The sequence below is a fragment of the Schistocerca gregaria genome, chromosome 6 (assembly GCF_023897955.1).
Source record: "Schistocerca gregaria isolate iqSchGreg1 chromosome 6, iqSchGreg1.2, whole genome shotgun sequence".
Taxonomy (NCBI): Eukaryota; Metazoa; Arthropoda; class Insecta; order Orthoptera; family Acrididae; genus Schistocerca; species Schistocerca gregaria.
The window spans coordinates 372,212,924-372,229,921 of record NC_064925.1 but is presented as its reverse complement, the minus strand read 5'-3'; the positions used below and the strand labels follow the sequence as shown (position 1 = coordinate 372,229,921).

General features: G+C 42.1%; 1 protein-coding gene across 1 annotated transcript in view; it reads left to right on the top strand.

The window, feature by feature from the left end:
* Positions 1–15,244, top strand: part of LOC126278048 (uncharacterized) — a 40,472-nt gene extending 25,228 nt beyond the window's left edge. Inside the window, exons 3-4 of the mRNA XM_049977842.1 lie at positions 4,779–5,055; positions 14,777–15,244. Of these exons, the coding sequence (XP_049833799.1) occupies positions 4,779–5,042 (264 nt within the window). The 3' untranslated portion in view covers positions 5,043–5,055; positions 14,777–15,244. The remainder of the gene's footprint in view (positions 1–4,778; positions 5,056–14,776) is intronic.
* The last annotated feature ends 1,754 nt before the right edge of the window (positions 15,245–16,998 follow it).

Genomic DNA, 16,998 nt, shown 5'->3' with positions numbered 1-16,998 from the left:
TGTGCAAAATTCTACCAGACGGCTTCCTCTTTCATTTCTTAGCCCCAATCCATAATCACCTACTATGTTTCCTTCTCTCCCTTGTCTTACTGACGAATTCCAGTCGCCCATGACTATTAAATTTTCGTCTCCCTTCACTACCTGAATAATTTCTTTTATCTCATCATACATTTCATCAATTTCTTCATCATCTGCAGAGCTAGTTGGCATATAAACTTGTACTACTGTCGTAGGCATGGGCTTTGTGTCTATCTTGGCCACAATAATGCGTTCACTATGCTGTTTGTAGTAGCTTACCTCGCATTCCTATTTTCCTATTCATTATTAAACCTACTCCTGCATTACCCCTATTTGATTTTGTATTTATAACCCTGTATTTACCTGACCAAAAGTCTTGTTCCTCCTGCCACCGAACTTCACTAATTCCCACTATATCTAACTTTAACCTATCCATTTCCCTTTTTAAATTTTCTAACCTACCTACCCGATTAAGGGATCTGACATTCCACGCTCCGATCCGTAGAATGCCAGTTTTCTTTCTCGTGATAACGACTTCCTCCTGAGTAGTCCCCGCCCGGAGATCCGAATGGGGGACTATTTTACCTCCGGAATATTTTACCCAAGAGGACGTCATCATCATTTAATCATACAGTAAAGCTGCATGTCCTCGGGATAAATTACGGCTGTAGTTCCCCCTTGCTTTCAGCCGTTCGCAGTACCAGCACAGCTAGGCCGTTTTGGTTAATGTTGCAAGGCCAGATCAGTCAATCATCCAGACTGTTGCCCCTGCAACTACTGAAAAGGCTGCTGCCCCTCTTCAGGAACCACATGTTTGTCTGGCCTCTCAACAGATACCCCTCCGTTGTGGTTGCACCTACGGTACGGCCATCTGTATCGCTGAGGCACGCAAGCCTCCCCACCAACGGCAAGGTCCATGGTTCATGGGGGGGCACCGTCAAATCTACGTGAGTGCCACTGCTCTCGGTCGTTAAGTGAAGACCGGCGGCCATTGCGCTTCCTGTGGTGAGAGGTAATGTCGCTTCTGATGGTTGCCTTCTTTTGTGTCAAATTTGTTTCGTCCTTTCAGAATGAAGTCTCTTCCTTCCATCAGGCGGTACTCTGATCCGTTTTCTACTTTCCCTCTGACCAGCTTTCCAATCAAATATCTTTTGTCTGAATGTTTTTCTATCTGTAACGTTTGCGTGATTCATACCGGCACTTTAATACCCTCCTTAATTCAGAATGTATGATTTGCTTGTTTCTTAAAAAAAGGTCATTTGTACCTTACTTGTTACTATAGATGACATATATTTCACTTCCAACAAAACTTGGTCATCCTTCTTCGGTTATATATCTGATATAGGTATATCACAACGAAGTTGATTGCTTTCCTAAAATGCAGTATTTCGGGCTTCACGCGACTTTTCTAATTCAGCCCACCCATTAATTTTTCTAGATTCTACTGACTTTGCATTTGGTGTATACTATAAAAAGATATCGATTTTTGCTATAATAATGTGTGCGCCACAGAAATCCGGTGGAATCATAACCCTCAATCGAAATCTTACTATTGTTATTACAAAAGGCAATTCAGAGTTTTTTGTATGATACCGTTCTTCGAAAATTTTTTGCTTGCCAGACCATCTTTAGCAACCCTTTCAGTGCACAAATGAAAGCGGCTAATGCAAGCCTTAACCTTGTTAATAACTTCACTGTTACACATATTCGTAAAAATCTTATGAGACTTCAAATGGCTAAAATGGTTCAAATGGCTCTGAGTACTATGGGACTTAACATCTGACCGTAGCGGTCGCGCGGTTACAGACTGAAGCGCCTAGAACCGCTCGGCCACCGCGGCCGCCCAGACTTCAAATCTTACCGTGATAATTTCAGAATGTTTTGTCCGAATGTATCAGACTTCTCCTTACTTCTGTATCGTAATATACACTGAGGTGCCAAAAGTCATGGGATAGCGATATGCACATACAAAGATGGCGTAGCATAGCGTACACAAGGTACAAAAGGTCAGTGTATCGGAGAAGCTGTCATATATACATAGGTGATTCACGTGAAAAGATTTCCAACGTGATTATGCTCGCAGGACGAGAATCAACAGACTTTGATTGCGGAATGGTAATTGCAGCTAGAAGCATGGGACACTCCATTTCGGAAATCGTTAGCGAATTCAGTACTCGGCAATCCACAGGAGTGCGCCGAATACCAAAATTCACACATTGCCTGTCAATGCATGCTGTATCCGCAGAAATAAGTGTGGGACATACGACGAGTGTATCCGTTAGGATAGTGCAGCGAAATGTGGCGTTAATGCGCCATGGCGGCAGGCGACCGACGCGAGTGTCTTTGCTGACAGCACGACTTTGCTTGCAGCTCCTCTCCTGGGCTCGTGGCCGTATCGGTTTGACTCTAGAATACTGCAAAATATGGCCTGGTCAGATAAGTCCCAGTTTCAGTTGATGATTTGCTGATGTTAAAATTCGAGTGTGACGCTCACAAAGCCATGGACCCAGGTTGTCAACAAGGGACTGTGCAAGCTGATGGTGGCTCTATAATGGTGTGGTCTATGTTTACATAGAATGAATTGGGTCCTCTACTCCAAATGAACCGATCGTTGACTGGAAAAGGCTATGTTTGGCTACCTGGAGACCATTTGCAGCCATTCAATGGACTTCATGTTCCCAACAACGATGGATGGATACAACTCTTGACAGATGACACGTAAATATGCATCGTGTCTGATCACCTGCATCCATTCATGTCCATTGTGCATACCGACGGACTTGGGCAATTCCAGCAGGACAATGCGGCACCCCACACGTCCAGAATTGCTACCAAGTAGTTCTAGAAACTCCCCAGACATGAACATTGTTGAGCATATCTGGGATTCCTGGCAATGTCGTGTTCAGAAGAGACCTCCACCCACCCACCCCCATACTATCGCAGATTTATGGACAGCCCTACAGGATTCATGGTGTCAGTTCCCTCTAGCACTACCTCGGACATTAATCGAGTCCATGCCACGTCGTATTGCGGCACTTCTGCTTGCTCACGGGTGCGCTACACGATATTAGGCAGGTGTACAAATTTCTTTGGCTCTTCAGTGTAAATATCATTCATGTTTCATAATTTTAAAATTAAAAATGTTCCATAAATATCTTTCATTCTACAGTTCAGTTAGGTGCTAAAGTTGGAGGTACTAGCAAATGTGTAATTGCATTGAGGGGTAATGGTCTAAGAAAGGTTGGGAACCACTGATATAGAGAATAATAGCAGCCCTGTCACACTTTACTCGGGAGATTGTTTGGTTTGCTTTGTTTGGTGTCTTTGTGTGTGTGTGTGTGTGTGTGCAGTACGAGGGGTGTTTGAATAGTCTGTGCAAAAACATAAACTACTTACGTATTTGGTGGTAAACCTTTTTTATTTTTGTACATAGTTGCCTTTTAGACTTATACACATCGTCCAAAGCTGTTCTAATTTGTTGATTCCTTCTGAATAATAGGAATTGTCCAAGTCTGTAAAGTAGCTATTAGTTGCTGCAATCACCTCCTCATTTGAATAAAATCTACGTCCCGCCAGTCATTTCTTCAAACTGGGGAATAAATAGCAGTCCGAGGGTGCCAAGTCTGGAGAACAGGGGTGATTTGAAACGAGTTGGAATCCTATTTCCATTAATTTTACAACCACTACTGCTGAGGTGTGTGCTCGTGCATTGTCGTGATGGAAAAGGATTTTTTTGCACTCCAATTGCTGGGGTTTTTCTTGCAGCTCGTTTTTCAAACGGTCCAATAACGATGAATAATACCCACCTGTAATAGTTTTACCCTTGTCCAGATAGTCGATGAGGATTATCCCTTGTGGGTCCCATAAGACAGTTGCCATAATCTTTCCGGCCGAAGGATTACTCTTCGCCTTTTTTGGTGCAGATTCTCTCTCGGTAACCCATTGTTTATATTGTTGTTTGGTCTCAGGAGTATAGTAATATATCCATGTTACATCCACAGTGACGAAACGACACCTGAAGTCCTGTGGATTCTTCCTGAACAGCCGAAAACCATCCTTGCAACACTTTACCCGATTCCGTTTTTGGTCAAGCGTGAGCAATCGTGAAAAACCATCTTGTGGATAGCTTTCTCATGTCCAAATATTCATGCAAAATATTATGTACCCGTTCATTCGAGATGCCCACAGCACTAGCAATCTCACGCACCTTAACTCTTCTGTCATCCATCACCATATCATGGATTTTATCAATGATTCCTGGGGTCGTAACCTCCACAGGGAATCCAGAACGTTCAGCATCACTAGTGCCCATATGGCCACTGCGAAAATTTTGAAACCACTCATAAACTGTTCTAATCAAAAGTGCAGAGTCACCGTGATGTTTATCAAGCTTCTCTTCAGTCTCCTGAGGCGTTTTGCCTTTCATAAAGTAATGTTTAATCACCACACGAAATCCTTCTTCGTCCATTTTTTGACAATCACTCGACTTCCTTGATTCACACTAATGCCAAACACAAAAAAATATACCAATATGGCTGAAATTTGGTGTGCGTTCTTTGCAAAGATGCTGCTAACTAAACATGACCTCGATACGCGCTGGTGGTGCCATCTCTCGGACTTTTCACGGACTTTTCAAACGCCCCTCGTACTTTGTGTTCAGCCTATGTTGCATATTGCCGCTGCTGGTAACAGGCTCGTACCCCTGGCAGCGGACTGGAAGTACTGAACCGCACTCAGCGTTTGCGTGTGCGTGAGTGCAGGAGTTCATGTTCAGCGTGTGCGGCGCGCTGTTGCTGCTCGTGGCTGGCGCCGTGGCGGTCGACTTCTGGCGCAGCGTCGGCATGATCCCCATGACGGCGGGCCCCGAGCACTGGGCGCGCGTCCGGGCCGAGCTCTCCGGGCTGGTGGCCAGCGAGCGAGCCTCGGGCCTCTCCTTGGGCTGCCTGGCGCTTCTGACCGCACTGCTCTACCTCATCGACGCCTTCTTCGGCTACCGCATGGGACTCTCCGCCTCCTCCGTCTGATAACAGTAGAAAGGTGAGGCGTCCCGTCTCTTTTCCATTACTTTTTTTTGAGCTTTTCCTCATTACAGAGGCTTATCTCCAACATAAAAATTTACTCGGAAATTACTATATAGAGGATAAACGTTCTTAAACTATATTTTCAAAATACTCCGCCAGATATTCCGATCTTGTGTGTCCTCGTTGTGTGCTGTACATTTTGGGGCCAGGTGGTCATAGGTCGTCCTCTTCTTCCTCTCCCCTCCGGTTCCCACTCCAGTACTAATTTTGGTATTCTGGCTTCCTCCATTCGTCGTACATGCCCATACCACTGTAATTTCTTCCTATCCATTACGTCATATATTCTTTCATTTATTTCCATTCTCCTTATTATTTCGGTGTCCCTTATCTTCTCTTTCCTGGGGAGTCTTACCGATCTTCTCCAGAAGTCCATCTCTAGAGCTTGTAATTTTTCATGTGCTTCAGGTTAACTGTCTAGGTCTCCGTTCCATACACCCATTACTGGATGTAGAAACACAAATACTTCCATACTACACGCAGGCGACCATTCGGATTTGGCACAACTCTGGAATATAGAAACGTCTTGATCGCATAATTCTTTATTAAGAGTTACGCATTTCAAGTTTTCATCATCAGGCTGAAGCTGTGGAATGAAGTGTACAAGAAATCAATTGCAGATAATGTACGTAAGTGTAATTCTAAGTATTCAAGTATACAGAAACTCCAAAAACTATCGCACTTACATAAAATTCAAACTTTAGTACAAAGCTCACGAAAGTGAGTACATAAACTGAATACAACACAAATCTCGTCTCATGTAGGCATATTTGACAGTGCCGTCATTTGTCGGATAGAAGCAGGGCCAATCTGAGTGTGGCGATTGAACTATCAAACACGTAAACGATGGCCAGTAGGTGGCGCTATCGCTGACCATTGAAAGCAAATCAAAGACTAACTTTACAAACTTCTGTACACTGCGATTAAGTACAAGTCAGCATTATGTGTCAGCAGCGCGTGAAAAAATTTGACAAAAGCATTTTGCTACTTTTGTGGAAGAGAAACTCATATTAACAGCATGAAAAGTGCGTTGTTAGGTAACAACGTAAAAAAACGTCACAGAGGTAGTCTTTAGTCAATAATCAAAGCAGAACACACTTGTAACCAATAACTGGTGTGGTACAATATAAACATGACACCAATATGAGTAATAAGTAAAATGTAAGTGTGAAGGAAAAAGTTCACAACCATAGCAAGATAATGTATTTAAGTATCATAAAATGTAATCAAATTACAATAGACGAACATGTAATAATTTTATCATGATTGTAAACTGATAACAGCTGGACAGTTACACAAGCTAACGCTAAGTTAAAGAGTATTTTTAAAAAAATACCCCTTTTATCGTATAATATTTCTTTCACTTCAAATTGTTGCGACCAGTCTTAGCTCACCTAAACGATTCTGTTATGTCATTTATTACATGTTCGTCCATCGTAATTTGATTACATTTTGTGATACTTATGTACATTTATTTTGTGATTGTTGTGAACTTTCTCCTTCACACTTATACAGTATTTTACTTATTACTCAAACTGATTTTATGTGTATATTTTACCACACGAGTTATTGGTCACAATTGTCTTCTGTTTTGAATATTGACAAAGACTACATCTACAACGTTTTTTACGGTGTTAGCTAACGACGCACTTTTCATGCTGTTAATATTGAGTTTCTCTTCCGTAAAAGTAACAAAAATGTGTTTGTGTAAAATTTGTTCACAAGGTACTGACATGTACTTAATCGCAATGTATAGAAGTTTCTAGAGCGACTCTTTGACTTGCTTTCTAAGATCAAGGCTTGCGCCACCTGCTGGCCATCGTTTACCTATTCGATATTTCAGTCGCCACACCGAGTTTGGCACGGGCTCTATTCAATAGACGACAACACTGTCAAACGTGCCTACAGGAGATGAGATTTGTATTCAGTTAATGTGCTCACTTTCGTGAGCTTTGGGCTAAAGTTTGATTTTTATGTTAGTACTATACTATTTGGAATTTATGTATATTCGAATACTTAGATGCACACTTCCGTACATTTTCTGTAATTAATTTCTTGTACATTTCATGCCACAGCTTCACTCTGACGATGAAATATTGAAATGCGTAACGCTTAATAAAGAATTGTCCGATCAAGACCTTTCTATTTTTCGAAGTTCTACACCTCTTTTGTCGTTAACCAACAGAGTATACAGTTTAGACTATTACAGTTCGTGCACCATACACTGTCTGATCAACAGCACCCTGACAGCTGTTTAGTGGATATTAGTGTGGGTGTGTCCACCCTTTGTGGCTTCATGTGTGGATAAATTGGTTATGTTCTAAATTCTGAGAAACACAGGGAATACGGGGGAATACATTATGTACAAGAGCAAAGAGGGAACAATAACAGTGGAGACCAAGAACGAAGTGCTCGGATTAAAAAGGATGTGAGGCAGAAGTGTAGTCTTTCGTCCCTACTGTCCAATCTGTTCACCAAAGAAATAATGACGGAAATAAAACGTAGGTTCAAGAATTAGAATTCAATATGACAGGATATCACTGATGAATTTCGCTATTGACATTGCTGTCCCCAGTGAAAGTGAAGAAAACTTACATGATCTGCTGAATGGAACTAACAGTGCAATAAGTACAGAATATGGATTGAGACTAAATAGCAGAAAGACGAAAGCAGTGAGAAGTAACAGAAATGAGTACAGGGAGAAACTTAACCTTAGGATCAGAGATAGCGAAATAGATGAAGTTATTCTGCTATCTAGACAGCAAAATAATGACGGCTAGAGCAAGGACATAAAAAGCAGACTGTCACTGGCAGAAAGGGCATTCTTAGCCAAGAGAAGTCTACTAGTATCAAACAAAGACCTTACTTTAAGGAAGAAATTTCTGAGGATGTACGTTTGGACCGCAGTTTTGCAGTATTGTATACTAGTGAAACATAGACTGTGGGAAAACTGGAAAAGAAGAGAATCGAGGCATCAGAGATGTAGTGCTACATAAGAATGTTAAAAATCAGGTGGACTGGTAAGGTGAGAAATGAGGAGGTTCTCCGAAGAATCGGCGAGGAAAGGAATATATGGAAAACACTGATAAAAAGAAGGGGCGGTGTGACAGGACGTCTGCTAAGAATTCAGGGAAAAGCTTTCATGATTGGAGAGGAAGAGCTTATGGAGCTCAACAGCGAGACTGTCAGCGCACTTCCGTGGTACTAGAGGCGGCTGTAGAGGGGAAAAGTTGTAGAGGAAGTCGGAGATTGAAATTTATCCAGGAGATAATTGAGGGGAAAAAAGGCTGAGGGAAAATTCGCTTATATTTCGCTTGACCAAAGTATTTAAAGTAAAACTGAGTGTTTTTCTTAAGTGTGAAGACGGAAGCTGCGGTAAAAGTGCAATGTTTGTGTGCATGTGTCGAGGTGGAGGTGAAAGGTAGGGAAGAAAAATCTGGCTGTCTGTGAGAGACGACGTGTGGGCGACATTTTATTGAGTTGGAAATGGAATACAATGGGGATAGACATTTAGGAGGGAGAGGGTAAACCACTATACATATCTCATCAAAAGAATCCAGACGCCTTTCAGTGGACATTAATATGGTGCGTGGCCACCCTCCGTCTTTATGATGCCTGAAAGGGTCCAGAAGCGAAGTAGATGCTGTAACTCATCCCAAAGGTGTTCCGTTGGGTTCACAGTAGGACTCTGGGCAGGCCAGTTCATTTCAGGAATGTTACTTTCCTCAAACCATTGCGTCACAGACGCAACTGTATGACAGAGAGCGTTGTCATGCTGATACAAACAATTATTGTCTTCAAACTTCCTTTTTTTTGCCGTCAGTCTTCCGACTGATTTGTGGTGCCCACCACAAATTCTGCCCCAGTGCCACCCTTTTCGTCCTCTTAGAGCAGCACTTGCAACTTACGTCCTCGGTTGCTTGCTGGATGTATTCCAGTCACTGTCTCCCTCTACAGTTTCTTCCCTCCACAGCTTCCTCTAGTACCAATGGAAGTTATTCTCTGATGTCTTCAAAGATGTGCTATCATTCTGTCCCTTCTTCTTGTTAGTGTTTTCCACATATTCCTTTCCTCACCGCTTCTGCGCAGAACCTTTTCATTTCTTACTTCATGAGAGCAACTAACTTACGAAAATCGTCTATAGCATCACAAAACCTTCGAACCTCTTCTATTCCATTTTTCCCACAGTCCATGTTTCACTACTATATAGTGCTGCGGTCCAAACGTACATTCTCAGAAATTTCTTCCTCCTATTGAGATGTATGTTCAATATTGCTACACTTCATTTGGCCAGGAATTCCCTTTTTGCCAGTGTTAGTCTGCTTTTTATGTCCCTCTTGCTCTGTCCGTCATGGGTTATTTTGCTGCCTAAGTAGCAGAATTCCTGAACTTCATCTACATCGTGATCAATTCTGATGTTAAATTTATCGGTATTCTTATTTCCGCTACTTCTCATTACTTTCGTCTTTCTTCGATTTACTCTCAGTCCATATTCTGCACTCATTGGACTGTTCATTACATTCAACAAAATCCTGTAATATTATTCACCTTCACTTACTCAAAAGATACCAATGTCGTCAACATATCTTATCTTTGACGTCCTCTCCTTGAATTTCAATGAGCGGGCCGTTGTGACCGAGCGGTTCTAGGCGCTTCAGTTCGGAACCACGCGGCTGCTCTAGTCGCAGGCTCGAATAATGCCTCGGGCATGGATGAGTGTGATGTCATTAGGTTATTTAGGTTTAAGTAGTTCTAAGGGACTGATGACTTCAGATGTTAAGTCCCATAGTGCTTAGAGCCATTTGAACGATTTTTTGCATTTTAATCCTACTCTTGAACCTTTCCTTTGTTTCTGTTTAGCTTCTTCGATTTATAAATCGAACAGTAGAGGCGAAAGACTACATCCGTGCCTCACACTCTTTTTAATCCGAGCACTTCGTTCGTGGCCTCCTGCTCTTGATGTTCCCTCTTGGTTCTTGTACACATTGTATGTTTCCCGTCTTTTCCTACACATTACCCCAATATTGCTCAGAATTTCGAACATCTTGCACCATTTTACTTTGCCAAACCTTTTTTTCCAGGTCGACGAATCCAATGAATCTGTCTTTTTTTTCACATTCTGCAAATCCAAACCTTCCTATCGGATTGTCACAGGTTGTATCGTGATTCACCGCCCAAAATCACTTACTTCCAGTCACCTATTGTCTAGTAACGTCACTCTTTGGATCACCTCAAACGTCGCTTATCATCTAAAACAGAAAAGTGTGGCTCGTGAGAAACTGCTCTACCATTCTAACCCATTCCTTTTAGTTCCTCACGTACAATCACTGCGCCAACTGCACTGCTGGTAGCATTTTGGAACTCACCAATTTTTTCGAGTGATTTCATGCAGTTTATTACAACCTCCCTCGGCAGTGGTTGACAGTCCCTGGCGGTTCTATATGAGGTCTTCTGGTCTTCGTTTAACTGTGATTGTTCTTTCATGTTTCCACTTCACAATGACATCACCAACAGTCGTCTTGGTCTGCTTTGGAAGGGTTGAAATGACCCTGATGGAATTGTTAGCAAAATGCCGTCCAATCACTAGTCCACATTCAGAATCATTGCATGCTCTTCGTCGACCCATTGTGCTGTTACTGTGCATCTACTGGCAACACAATACTCCCTGCCTCCTTTCGTACACAAATGCGAATCCTTGAAGAGAAGACGACGTTGTTCTCGTGAAACGCTACCGAGAAAATTAAGAGAACAAGCGTTTGAGGCTGACTGCAGAGCTAGAACACTGTCACCCGTACATTACAAGTAAGGATGGAAACACAAGATAAAAGAAATGATGGTTCTTACAGGGGCATCCACACAGTCGTTTTTCCCTCGCCCTGTTTGCGAGTGCAAAAGGAAAGGAAACGATTGGCAGTTGTACATGGTTTACTTCCTATATACTATACTGTGGTTTGTAGTGTGTGTAAGCAGGTGTAGATGTATATCACCCTTATTTCTGAGTGTGACGATAGTTAATGAAATCCATGGTGAAGGATATGGTTCAATTGTATTAGTCCAGGTTGATAATGGGTGACAAGGGAGTTGCTCCTTTATAGATGACTGTTGGGGACGGTGTGAGGACTAGGAGTGTTTGAGAATATGGCACAAGAAATCTATTCGCAAGCTAGGTTGGGGGCTACTGCCTGTCTGTGAAGGCTCTGGTCAGACGTTCAACTTATTGGACAAGGGCCTTCTTGTTAACAGTAGATATGCCGCCAATGGGAGGTGGCATGATGGGTTAAGGAGGGCCAGATGCAATGAAATGGAGAAAAGAAGTTGAGGTTGCCAAGGAATGAAGACAGGGTGTCTTGAACCTGGTCCACTCCCAAGAATCAGCCAGAACAGAGTGCCCATCCCCCCACATCCCCTCAGCATCCAATATAACACTGGACTGAACTAAATGAACAATATTGCTCACCAAGGCTTTGATTTTCTATCATCATGTCTAGAAAAGAGACATCCTACTGAAGATCCTTCCTACTCCTCCTGAAGTGCTGTTCCATCACCCATCCAACCTACATATCACTGTGGAAGGCCTGTTGTAAGACTTGCCCAATCCATCCATCCAGCACTTTATTCCTGTCAGAGGCTTATCCTATCCCATCATAGGCAGAGTCTCCTGTGAAAGAAGTGGTATCATATATCAACTCCACTGCAGTGACTACACTACGTGTCAGAATGAAACCAACCAGCTGTTCACCAGAACGAATGGCCACTGCCAAATTGTGGCCAAGAGCAAAGTTCATAATCCTGTGGCATCTGAGCACAACATGCTTGAGTTCAAAAGCTGCTTCACATTCTGGTCCATGTGGATCCTTCCCTCCACCACCAGCTTTTCTGAACTATGCAGATGGAAGTTATCCTTGCAACACAACCTTCACATCCATAACTCCTCTGGCCTCAATCTCTGTTAACCCTCTCTACCCAACAGTTTCCCTTTCCTCTGCTCAGTCACCCTCTCCCAGTCAATATCTCCATATCACCTTCATCATGCACTGCATCCCACTAGTGTGTGAGGCACTTTCCCATTCCATGCACCTACCACCCTACTCTCTTGAATCGTAGGTGGCAAACTGGCTACCTACCTCTGAGCCACTAACTACCCACCAACAACCCCTAATCCTGCCTCCCACTCCTCGCTCCCTCCAACCACTCTGCCCGGCACAAACACCACATCACACTAGTCTACCTCCAGAGATGCAATCCCAGCTCTGTGTCCAGCTGGGGCAATGCAGGGGCACATGTATGTGTATGTGTATGTCTTTATACTCTAGCTTGACAAGGGATTAATTCCAAAAGATATGAAGGTTTTTCTTTTTCCTCTCAATCGGGTGTGCCTTTCAATGACTCAATGTTTCTGCTATGTAGTGAGTCGTCCCCTTTACCCTGAATTATACACAGTGAGTGATCTTTTACCCTTAATTATATACTTGCATAAAGTAATAGAGAAGCAATTCCTACATTTGTTAGTGTTAGTGTTAACATTAATAACAACTTGTTGTTAGTAAACTTTACGCAAGAACCAGTTGGTGGCTGATTGTGTCAGTTAATGTGTAAGTTAATTTATTCCAAATCCCTCAAAGCTTTCCTTCATGGTGGTATTTATAAAACATGATGTGTGAATCAATGAATGACTAATGGAAGTTTGTTGAAGACTTTTGAACTATAATACTGATCCTTCCTCTGAATGTTAAACATTTAGACAAAGTTTACATGCATTTTATTTCTGCAACTTGTCATTGCGTAAATCACAATTCAAATAAAGTGATTTTTGTTATTAGTGAAAAATGTCATACTGAAGTGAATGTGATGCAGTCTTCCAAATAACAACAACCACATGAACAGTTTCCCTGTGTTCCCAGCATATTTCAGATGTTACTTTCAGGATTACTCTCAAAGTAAAAAATACTATTGGTGTTTTCTCTATGCAGCTGAATGGTTAAATTTGAGCTGTTCCTTTTGCATTGATGTGTATTGCTATGTTCATTTGAAAGCAAAATTCTTCACAACTGGTACAGCTACACTCCTGGAAATTGAAATAAGAACACCGTGAATTCATTGTCCCAGGAAGGGGAAACTTTATTGACACATTCCTGGGGTCAGATACATCACATGATCACACTGACAGAACCACAGGCACATAGACACAGGCAACAGAGCATGCACAATGTCGGCACTAGTACAGTGTATATCCACCTTTCGCAGCAATGCAGGTTGCTATTCTCCCATGGAGACGATCGTAGAGATGCTGGATGTAGTCCTGTGGAACGGCTTGCCATGCCATTTCCACCTGGCGCCTCAGTTGGACCAGCGTTCATGCTGGACGTGCAGACCGCGTGAGACGACGCTTCATCCAGTCCCAAACATGCTCAATGGGGGACAGATCCGGAGATCCTGCTGGCCAGGGTAGTTGACTTACACCTTCTAGAGCACGTTGGGTGGCACGGGATACATGCGGACGCGCATTGTCCTGTTGGAACAGCAAGTTCCCTTGCCGGTCTAGGAATGGTAGAACGATGGGTTCGATGATGGTTTGGATGTACCATGCACTATTCAGTGTCCCCTTGACAATCACCAGAGGTGTACGGCCAGTGTAGGACATCGCTCCCCACACCATGATGCCAGGTGTTGGCCCTGTGTGCTCGGTTGTATGCAGTCCTGATTGTGGCGCTCACCTGCACGGCGCCAAACACGCATACGACCATCATTGGCACCAAGGCAGAAGTGACTCTCATCGCTGAAGACGACACATCTCCATTCATCCCTCCTTTCACGCCTGTCGCGACACCACTGGAGGCGGTCTGCACAATGTTGGGGCGTGAGCGGAAGACGGCCTAACGGTGTGCGGGACCGTAGCCCACCTTCATGGAGACGGTTGCGAATGGTCCTCGCCGATACCCCAGGAGCAACAGTGTCCCTAAATTGCTGGGAAGTGGCGGTGCGGTCCCCTACGGCACTGCGTAGGATCCTACGGTCTTGGTGTGCATCCGTGCGTCGCTGCGGTCCGGTCCCAGGTCGACGGGCACGTGCACCTTCCGCCGACCACTGGCGACAACATCGATGTACTGTGGAGACCTCACGCCCCATGTGTTGAGCAATTCGGCGGTACGTCCACCCGGCCTCCCGCATGCCCACTATACGCCCTCGCTCAAAGTCCGTCAACTGCACATACGGTTCACATCCACGCTGTCGTGGCATGCTACCAGTGTTAAAGACTGCGATGGAGCTCCGTATGCCATGGCAAACTGGCTGACACTGACGGCGGTGGTGCACAAATGCTGTGCAGCTAGCGCCATTCGACGGCCAACACCGCGGTTCCTGGTGTGTCCGCTGTGCCGTGCGTGTGATCATTGCTTGTACAGCCCTCTCGTAGTGTCCGGAGCAAGTATGGTTGGTTTGACACACCGGTGTCAATGTGTTCTTTTTTCCATTTCCAGGAGTGTATTTAATCAAAAGACACCAAAACTTACAGGAACAGCAGAAAAAAGAAATTCTGTAAATTCTCTTTCACAGCATATACCACTTCAAAGAAACTAGATATTAGTGTTGTGGCTGATTTGTGTTTTAATATATTAATTTGCAACATATTTTAAAATGAGAAACAAATAAAAATGTTTGATTAATCTAATTTAATCTTCCAGTTTTTCAGTTTGTGCCAGCAACAGCTGCAGAGGATGCCACTCATCAATGTAGCTTGTTTGTGAGAATATTACAACTTATGTATATCACTTATTCACAAGCAGAATTATAGTGTAAAAATATATAATTTGAAACATTTTTTCACCTTTGAAAAACTGTAGCTTCCACATTTTTACAAATAATTTACACAGGTGTCATATTAACAACCATGATAAAAATGATATGGTAGTAATCATTATAATCTGAAAAATCATAATAGTCTTGAAAGTCAATCACTAATTACTATAAAGTTATTTCTTATTTTACACAGCTTTGTATTAAATATATTTATTTCAAAGACAAATACAAAAGTGTGGTTGCAACATCCAAATTTTTTACATAAACATTGTCAATAAAACCATTATATTGTTCAATGATTGCAATTATGGTGTAATTATCAATACATTAAATAAAAATATTTTCTTATTAAATTTTATATTGCATATATGTCCTTAAATATGTGCAGCTCATAGTGTCTCTTGAACATAATATTTTATAATTCTGCTCTTGCATGTTCTGCCATTTCCATTCAAGAGCTGTATATATGCAGTTCCTTTCATATTGCTTTAAAAATTGTAAATGGTAGACTAAAACATCCAAGTGATAGTGGAACACCAATTGTAATTCTATTTTAATTGGAAAGACACCATTAACAGAGCACTCTCCATATAATCTCATTCATTTGCAATGTTTTCATTGTCTCATTTTAGGGTGCCAGTAAGTGATTTCTATAGAAAGAGCTGTGAATAACAATAGAGACATTTGAACTAAAAACGATGAATATTACATTATGCCTTGTACAAAACCAGGTTTATAAACAAACATTCCTTCTGCATACTTCATCAAAATATGAAGCCTCTTAGCCAAAAAGGAACATATTATACTACTAGCATAAAGAAAAATAGATTATACATCTGCAGACATCTTATATTTAGCAACATTTACTTGGAAGTCACTGTAACTGAATGTACAGAACATACATTGAGAATCACAATTTTGTATCTTGTTAATGTAATAGTAAAAGGAAAGAGAGTGTATTAACATACACAAAAGGCAGATGCAACTCCTTCATCCAAATTCATAATGAGTAATATGAAAAACTTCTATTTGAACTTTGTACCAGATTGTTTGATTTGGAAGCATACAGACTAATAATGCTGGCTGTTTCCCATAGTTCTGCTGATAAACTGATTTTCTGAAACCTTTCCTTTGACTGAATAATGAAATGATTGAACATAACAACTCACTATATGCAAGGATCATTCAATAATTAAAGAGACAAATCGATCTGGGGAAAAAACTGTTAGTAGGGAAAGTTTGGTACTTTTATGGCTTTATGTTGGCATCACTGGGATGAGCCCTGATCAGCTGATGTATCAACATTGTTTTGTTTATAGCCTCAAAAATAGATTTTAAGATGGCAAGTCCACTTGAAACGTCCACATTATTTGACCAATATTCTGTGAGAAACCTGTGAATATATATAGTAGAATATTTAATGTTTATGGTGAAGGTTGTATGAATCATGGAAATTTTGACAAGTGGGTAGAGCAGTTCAAAAATGGTCCTGACTCAGTGACTGATGAACACCATTCTGATCGCCCAGTTGCAGTTTCAACTCCCTCACTTGAAAGTCGAATTGATAACATTATTCGTGCCGACCGCCATGTGACTGTGGAAATGATAGTTGATATGATTCAAGTTAGCACTGGTACAGTTCATAACATTATCTGTAACAAGCTGTAGTACCGGTACCGCAAAACATGTGCAAGATGGGTACCAAAGGAGCTGATGTGGTTGCACAAGGAAACAAAGTTGAGTGTGTGTACAGAGCTAAAGGGACATTATGAAAAAGAAGGTGAGCACTTCCTCAACAAAATTTTAACTTGTGATTAAACTTGGGTTCACTATTATGAACCAGCATCAAAAAGACAAAGGATGGAGTGGAAGCACACCAACTCACCTGTCAAGAAAAAATAAAAAACCCAAACATCAGCAGGAAAAGTCATGTTGACAGTGTTTTGGGATGCTGAAGGTGCAGTTTTTTGAGTCTCGAAGAGAAGTGTACAATGAACAGACAATACTACTCAGATTTGCTTTTAAACAAGATGAAGCCAGCCATGAGAGACAGACAGCATGGATTTCAGAGGAGATGTGTGATTCTCCAGCAAGACAACACACGTCT